The 8896-nt window shown below is 46.9% G+C and overlaps 1 protein-coding gene across 1 annotated transcript in view; it reads right to left on the bottom strand.

Annotated features, from left to right (window-relative positions):
• Positions 1 to 5985: 5985 nt before the first annotated feature.
• LOC135574408 (FERM domain-containing protein 7-like) overlaps positions 5986 to 8896 on the bottom strand; it is a 72383-nt gene continuing 69472 nt past the window's right edge. The window contains exon 11 of the mRNA XM_065025998.1: positions 5986 to 7259. Within this exon, the coding sequence (XP_064882070.1) occupies positions 6162 to 7259 (1098 nt within the window). The 3' untranslated portion in view covers positions 5986 to 6161. The remainder of the gene's footprint in view (positions 7260 to 8896) is intronic.

Here is an 8896-nt window from a genome sequence, read left to right as displayed (position 1 = left end):
GTACCAGTATAGAGTGTATTGGTACCAGTATAGAGTGTGTTGGTACCAGTATAGAGTGTGTTGGTACCAGTATAGAGTGTGTTGGTACCAGTATAGAGTGTGTTGGTACCAGTATAGAGTGTGTTGGTACCAGTATAGAGTGTGTTGGTACCAGTATAGAGTGTGTTGGTACCAGTATAGAGTGTGTTGGTACCAGTATAGAGTGTGTTGGTACCAGTATAGAGTGTGTTGGTACCAGTATAGAGTGTGTTGGTACCAGTATAGAGTGTGTTGGTACCAGTATAGAGTGTGTTGGTACCAGTATAGAGTGTGTTGGTACCAGTGTGTTGGTACCAGTATAGAGTGTGTTGGTACCAGTATAGAGTGTGTTGGTACCAGTATAGAGTGTGTTGGTACCAGTATAGAGTGTGTTGGTACCAGTATAGAGTGTTGGTACCAGTATAGAGTGTGTTGGTACCAGTATAGAGTGTGTTGGTACCAGTATAGAGTGTGTTGGTACCAGTATAGAGTGTGTTGGTACCAGTATAGAGTGTGTTGGTACCAGTATAGAGTGTGTTGGTACCAGTATAGAGTGTGTTGGTACCAGTATATAGTGTGTTGGTACCAGTATAGAGTGTGTTGGTACCAGTATAGAGTGTGTTGGTACCAGTATAGAGTGTGTTGGTACCAGTATAGAGTGTGTTGGTACCAGTTGTGTTGGTACCAGTATAGAGTGTGTTGGTACCAGTATAGAGTGTGTTGGTACCAGTATAGAGTGTGTTGGTACCAGTATAGAGTGTGTTGGTACCAGTATAGAGTGTGTTGGTACCAGTATAGAGTGTGTTGGTACCAGTATAGAGTGTGTTGGTACCAGTATAGAGTGTGTTGGTACCAGTATAGAGTGTGTTGGTACCAGTATAGAGTGTGTTGGTACCAGTATAGAGTGTGTTGGTACCAGTATAGAGTGTGTTGGTACCAGTATAGAGTGTTGGTACCAGTATAGAGTGTGTTGGTACCAGTATAGAGTGTGTTGGTACCAGTATAGAGTGTGTTGGTACCAGTATAGAGTGTGTTGGTACCAGTATAGAGTGTGTTGGTACCAGTATAGAGTGTATTGGTACCAGTATAGAGTGTGTTGGTACCAGTATAGAGTGTGTTGGTACCAGTATAGAGTGTGTTGGTACCAGTATAGAGTGTGTTGGTACCAGTATAGAGTGTGTTGGTACCAGTATAGAGTGTGTTGGTACCAGTATAGAGTGTGTTGGTACCAGTATAGAGTGTGTTGGTACCAGTATAGAGTGTGTTGGTACCAGTATAGAGTGTTGGTACCAGTATAGTGTGTTGGTACCAGTATAGAGTGTGTTGGTACCAGTATAGAGTGTGTTGGTACCAGTATAGAGTGTGTTGGTACCAGTATAGTGTGTTGGTACCAGTATAGAGTGTGTTGGTACCAGTATAGAGTGTGTTGGTACCAGTATAGAGTGTGTTGGTACCAGTATAGAGTGTGTTGGTACCAGTATAGTGTGTTGGTACCAGTATAGAGTGTGTTGGTACCAGTATAGAGTGTGTTGGTACCAGTATAGAGTGTGTTGGTACCAGTATAGAGTGTATTGGTACCAGTATAGAGTGTGTTGGTACCAGTATAGAGTGTGTTGGTACCAGTATAGAGTGTGTTGGTACCAGTATAGAGTGTATTGGTACCAGTATAGAGTGTGTTGGTACCAGTATAGAGTGTGTTGGTACCAGTATAGAGTGTGTTGGTACCAGTATAGAGTGTGTTGGTACCAGTATAGAGTGTGTTGGTACCAGTATAGAGTGTGTTGGTACCAGTATAGAGTGTGTTGGTACCAGTATAGAGTGTGTTGGTACCAGTATAGAGTGTGTTGGTACCAGTATAGAGTGTATTGGTACCAGTATAGAGTGTATTGGTACCAGTATAGAGTGTATTGGTACCAGTATAGAGTGTATTGGTACCAGTGTATTATAGAGTGTGTTGGTACCAGTATAGAGTGTGTTGGTACCAGTATAGAGTGTGTTGGTACCAGTATAGAGTGTGTTGGTACCAGTATAGAGTGTGTTGGTACCAGTATAGAGTGATTGGTACCAGTATAGAGTGTATTGGTACCAGTATAGAGTGTGTTGGTACCAGTATAGAGTGTGTTGGTACCAGTATAGAGTGTGTTGGTACCAGTATAGAGTGTGTTGGTACCAGTATAGAGTGTGTTGGTACCAGTATAGAGTGTGTTGGTACCAGTATAGAGTGTGTTGGTACCAGTATAGAGTGTGTTGGTACCAGTATAGAGTGTGTTGGTACCAGTATAGAGTGTGTTGGTACCAGTATAGAGTGTGTTGGTACCAGTATAGAGTGTGTTGGTACCAGTATAGAGTGTGTTGGTACCAGTATAGAGTGTGTTGGTACCAGTATAGAGTGTGTTGGTACCAGTATAGAGTGTGTTGGTACCAGTATAGAGTGTATTGGTACCAGTATAGAGTGTGTTGGTACCAGTATAGAGTGTGTTGGTACCAGTATAGAGTGTGTTGGTACCAGTATAGAGTGTGTTGGTACCAGTATAGAGTGTGTTGGTACCAGTATAGAGTGTATTGGTACCAGTATAGAGTGTATTGGTACCAGTATAGAGTGTTGGTACCAGTATAGAGTGTGTTGGTACCAGTATAGAGTGTATTGGTACCAGTATAGAGTGTATTGGTACCAGTATAGAGTGTATTGGTACCAATATAGAGTGTGTTGGTACCAGTATAGAGTGTGTTGGTACCAGTATAGAGTGTGTTGGTACCAGTATAGAGTGTGTTGGTACCAGTATAGAGTGTGTTGGTACCAGTATAGAGTGTGTTGGTACCAGTATAGAGTGTGTTGGTACCAGTATAGAGTGTGTTGGTACCAGTATAGAGTGTGTTGGTACCAGTATAGAGTGTGTTGGTACCAGTATAGAGTGTGTTGGTACCAGTATAGAGTGTATTGGTACCAGTATAGAGTGTATTGGTACCAGTATAGAGTGTGTTGGTACCAGTATAGAGTGTATTGGTACCAGTATAGAGTGTGTTGGTACCAGTATAGAGTGTGTTGGTACCAGTATAGAGTGTATTGGTACCAGTATAGAGTGTATTGGTACCAGTATAGAGTGTGTTGGTACCAGTATAGAGTGTATTGGTACCAGTATAGAGTGTGTTGGTACCAGTATAGAGTGTGTTGGTACCAGTATAGAGTGTATTGGTACCAGTATAGAGTGTGTTGGTACCAGTATAGAGTGTGTTGGTACCAGTATAGAGTGTGTTGGTACCAGTATAGAGTGTGTTGGTACCAGTATAGAGTGTGTTGGTACCAATATAGAGTGTATTGGTACCAGTATAGAGTGTATTGGTACCAGTATAGAGTGTGTTGGTACCAGTATAGAGTGTATTGGTACCAGTATAGAGTGTATTGGTACCAGTATAGAGTGTATTGGTACCAGTATAGAGTGTGTTGGTACCAGTATAGAGTGTATTGGTACCAGTATAGAGTGTGTTGGTACCAGTATAGAGTGTGTTGGTACCAGTATAGAGTGTGTTGGTACCAGTATAGAGTGTGTTGGTACCAGTATAGAGTGTGTTGGTACCAGTATAGAGTGTGTTGGTACCAGTATAGAGTGTGTTGGTACCAGTATAGAGTGTATTGGTACCAGTATAGAGTGTGTTGGTACCAGTATAGAGTGTGTTGGTACCAGTATAGAGTGTATTGGTACCAGTATAGAGTGTGTTGGTACCAGTATAGAGTGTGTTGGTACCATTTATTATACCTTTTGTGTTGGTACCAGTATAGAGTGGTTTACCAGTATAGATGTGTTGGTACCAGTATAGAGTGTGTTGGTACCAGTATAGAGTGTGTTGGTACCAGTATAGAGTGTATTTTACCAGTATAGAGTGTATTGGTACCAGTATAGAGTGTGTTGGTACCAGTATCAGGGTTATTGGTACCAGTAAAGTGTGTTGGTACCAGTATAGTTGCATGTTGGTACCAGTATTTGTTGGTACCAGTATAAATGCTTTGTGTTGGTACCAGTATAGAGTGTATTGGTACTCAGTATAGACACATTGTATTGGTACCAGTATAGAGTGTGTTGGTACCAGATGAGTGTGTTGGTACCAGTATAGTGTGTTGGTACCAGTATAGAGTGTGTTGGTACCAGTATAGAGTGTGTTGGTACCAGTATAGAGTGTGTTTGTACCAGTATAGTGTGTTGGTACCAGTATAGAGTGTATTGGTACCAGTATAGAGTGTGTTGGTACCAGTATAGAGTGTGTTGGTACCAGTATAGAGTGTATTGGTACCAGTATAGAGTGTGTTGGTACCAGTATAGAGTGTATTGGTACCAGTATAGAGTGTGTTGGTACCAGTATAGAGTGTGTTGGTACCAGTATAGAGTGTATTGGTACCAGTATAGAGTGTGTTGGTACCAGTATAGAGTGTATTGGTACCAGTATAGAGTGTTGGTACCAGTATAGAGTGTTGGTACCAGTATAGAGTGTTGGTACCAGTATAGAGTGTGTTGGTACCAGTATAGAGTGTTGGTACCAGTATAGAGTGTGTTGGTACCAGTATAGAGTGTTGGTACCAGTATAGAGTGTGTTGGTTTGTTTAACAGTCTTTTGTACAAATTTGAAAATTAATTTGTGTTCGATAAAAAAAAAAAAATTAAAATATTTTTAGGTTTTCTTTTAGGGGGAATAAATGTTAAATTTTGGCCTTCATTTATTTTACCTTTTGGCCTCTTGTGTTTCGGCTATGTGCTGGTTTGATTGTCAATGCCTCTGAATCTATGTAGTAAGTGTTTAGTAAAATGGGATTTTATATCCAGGGCCCGTTTTTTCTAAGTGTCTCAGTAGAAGTTAGAAGTTCTGATCTAGGATCAGGTCCATATCAGGGTTGGGGTCAATTCCATTCAGTAAAATATTTTGAAATTGTTGCATGTTACAATTCATTTTTGTTCAGTATGAAATGCTTTGTGATGTACAGATCATGTTTGTTTCCGTATCTCAAGTAAAGACACATTGCTCATCATACACATGACACACTTTATTGACAGATGAATTCAGACATGTACCAAAAACCTTCAATAGAAACGGGATACACTGCTTTCTGTAAAGTTGTACAAAACGGACACGTCTGTTAACCGAACGTTCACTGCAACACTGTAAACATTTTTTTTTTTGGGGGTATCTCTAGGGGGGTATCTCTAGGGGGTATCTCTAGGGGGTATCTCTAGGGGGTGTATCTCTAGGGGGTATCTCTAGGGGGTGTATCTCTAGGGGGTATCTCTAGGGGTGTATCTCTAGGGGGGGTATCTCTAGGGGTATCTCTAAGGGGGTATCTCTAGGGGGCATCTCTAGGGGTATCTCTAGGGGGTATCTCTAGGGGGGTATCTCTAGGGGGTATCTCTAGGGGGTATCTCTAGGGGGTATCTCTAGGGGGTATCTCTAGGGGGTATCTCTAGGGGGGTATCTCTAGGGGGTGTATCTCTAGGGGGGTATCTCTAGGGGGTGTATCTCTAGGGGGGGTATCTCTAGGGGGTGTATCTCTAGGGGGGTATCTCTAGGGGGTATCTCTAGGGGGTATCTCTAGGGGGGTGTATCTCTAGGGGGTATCTCTAGGGGTGGTGTATCTCTAGGGGGTATCTCTAGGGGGTGTATCTCTAGGGAGGTATCTCTAGGGGGTGTATCTCTAGGGGGTATGTCTCTAGGGGGTGTATCTCTAGGGGTATGTCTCTAGGGGGTGTATCTCTAGGGGTATATCTCTAGGGGGGTGTATCTCTAGGGGGTATCTCTAGGGGGTGTATCTCTAGGGGGGTATCTCTAGGGGGTATCTCTAGGGAGGGGGTATCTCTAGGGGGGTATCTCTAGGGGGTATCTCTAGGGGGGATCTCTAGGGGGGTATCTCTAGGGAGGGGTATCTCTAGGGGGGGTATCTCTAGGGGGGTGTATCTCTAGGGGGGTATCTCTAGGGGGGGGTATCTCTAGGAGGGGGTATCTCTAGGGGGGGGTGTCTCTTCAATGTACAAAACATCCTGAATACACCAAATGTCACCCTGACCACACACACACTATTCACACAACACCTGTTGATCTACACACCCACACACCACTATTCACACAACACCTGTTGATCTACACACCCACACACCACTATTCTACAGTCTCAGTTTCGTAATTCGAGGCGTACCCTCTCCTCCACTGCTATACCTGTCCTCTTCCCCCTCTTCCTCCTCCAGTTGTAAACTCCCAGAGGAAAACCTCATCCTAGCCAGAGCATTGGACCGTACCACTTTACCCAACGGGGGTACTGGGCAGTAGTATGGGTAGATTACCTCTGGGTCTGAATCACTGTAGCTTCCACCAGCCCCCCCTAGAACACACAGCGAGGTGGGCCGGTCTGGCAAGGGGGAGGAGTTTAGAGGCAGGTAGGAGGGTCTTTGTGGAGTCTGGTGACGTGATAGGTGGGGGTAGTAACCTAAGGGACGGAACTCAGAGGCGGGGTTGGAGGCGGGGACTACTCTGGGGAGCTTAACATCCGGTTGGCTGGTGGCACGACGAGGAAGTCCAGGCAGGAAGTTGGAGTCGTCGCTGTAATGTCCCGCCTCTATTCTCCCGACGTCGAAACTCCTGGCTGCGTTTCCGCTCAAGAACCCACCGTGGTAGACCCTGGTCAATCCCAGCCCGGATGGGCGGAGATTCCGCCTGAGTGGCGACAGGGAAGACGAATCAGAGCGTACGTAGAGAGAAGGGTGTGTCAGCCCCTCCAACAGGGTGTGGTCTAAGCGTTGCATCTGCGGGAGACGCTCCAATGAGGTTACGGCACCGTCCAAAAAGTAGGCATGTCCGTGCGGATAGCTGGCCAATGGGAATGTTGGAAGGACTGGATGGAACTGGTAGGCGGGGTTATTGGGATATAGGAGGACCAATTGCTGCGCGTCGGAGGCAGGCTGGGGTTTGGGCCGAAGTCTGGCCCGGCTGTTACCGTGGTGATGCCCCGCCCCTCCCTGCCGTTGCCCCCCTGCCCTCCTCTCCTCGATGTCTACCGATGTAGAGGCGGACCTTTGCTTAGGAGAGGCCGTTGATTGGTGGAAAGCTTGTGGGAGGCGGGACCGCTGCAGTTCCGTGGCGAAGACCACTTCGACAGCTGATTGGCTGCGTTTAGGGTTAGCTCCTCCCACTTCCTGTTGTTGTCTTTCCACTTCCTCTTCACTGTGGCATCCGGGGCGCGGGAACGAGTGGGACTGCTCGTAGAGCTGGAGATGCGCGCGCGCACACACACACACACACACACACACACACACACACACACACACACACAAAAGACAGCAAGAGGTGGATAAACATGTTCATGTAGATTATTGAATTTGTCATTGGTAGTGTTGCCGCGATACCAGTATCGCCTAGATACCCTCGTTGGAAACAAACTGTTTTCATGTCGTCATCCAGAATCACATGTATTTATTTTCCAGGCTACAGCATTAAATATTTTACATGAAGCACGTTTTGAACCAAAGAGGTTAGTGTGCTCTGTGTTTTACTCAGGGGTCAGGAGACAGACTCAGGGGGGCTCAGGAGACAGACTCAGGGGGGTTAGTGTGCTCTGTGTTTTACTCAGGAGACAGACTCAGGGGGGCTCAGGAGACAGACTCAGAGACAGACTCAGGGGGGTTAGGAGACAGACTCAGGGGGGGGTTAGGAGACAGACTCAGGGGGGGGGACAGACTCTCAGGAGACAGACTCAGGGGGCTCAGGAGACAGACTCAGGGGGGCTCAGGAGACAGACTCAGGGGGGTTAGGAGACAGACTCAGGGGGGCTCAGGAGACAGACTCAGGGGGCTCAGGAGACAGACTCAGGGGGCTCAGGAGACAGACTCAGGGGGGTCAGGAGACAGACTCAGGGGGGCTCAGGAGACAGACTCAGGGGGGTTAGGAGACAGACTCAGGGGGGCTCAGGAGACAGACTCAGGGGGGTCCAGGAGACAGACTCAGGGGGGCTCAGGAGACAGACTCAGGGGGGGGGGAGCTCAGGAGACAGACTCAGGGGGGCTCAGGAGACAGACTCAGGGGGTTAGGAGACAGACTCAGGGGGTCTCAGGAGACAGACTCAGGGGGGTCAGGAGACAGACTCAGGGGGCTCAGGAGACAGACTCAGGGGGGCTCAGGAGACAGACTCAGGGGGGTCAGGAGACAGACTCAGGGGGGCTCAGGAGACAGACTCAGGGGGGTCAGGAGACAGACTCAGGGGGGCTAAGGAGACAGACTCAGGGGGGTTAGTGTGCTCTGTGTTTTACTCATAGGTGAAATTGTGACACCCCCCCCTCCCCCACCATATTCAGATGAATTTGATTGATTTATCCCTCACTATAAATATATATCAAGTAAAAGTATATGAAAAATGGAAAATAGGAGTGGCAGGTAGCCTAGTAGTTAGAGCGTTGGACTTGTGACCGAAAGGCGGATCGAATCCCCGAGCTGACAAGGTAAAAAATATATAATAATCTGTCGTTCTGCCCCTGAACAAGGCAGTTAACCCCTTGTTCCTCGACCGTCACTGTAAATTAACCTTAACCTCGTTAACTGTTCACAGAATAAGGTTCGGAGACAGACTCAGGGGGTCAGGAGACAGACTCAGGGGGGTCAGGAGACAGACTCAGGGCGGGGTCAGGAGACAGACTCAGGGGGCTCAGGAGACAGACTCAGGGGGTCAGGAGACAGACTCAGGGGGTCAGGAGACAGACTCAGGGGAGGGTCCGGAGACAGACTCAGGGGAGGGTCAGGAGACAGACTCAGGGGGGTCAGGAGACAGACTCAGGGGGGTCAGGAGACAGACTCAGGGGGGTCAGAAGACAGACTCAGGGGGGTCCGGAGACAGACTCAGGGGGTCAGGAGA

The sequence above is a fragment of the Oncorhynchus nerka genome, linkage group LG12, assembly GCF_034236695.1.
Source record: "Oncorhynchus nerka isolate Pitt River linkage group LG12, Oner_Uvic_2.0, whole genome shotgun sequence".
NCBI classification, from domain to species: Eukaryota; Metazoa; Chordata; class Actinopteri; order Salmoniformes; family Salmonidae; genus Oncorhynchus; species Oncorhynchus nerka.
The sequence above is the reverse complement of the archived record's forward strand: the minus strand, read 5'-3'. Positions and strand labels throughout refer to the sequence as shown.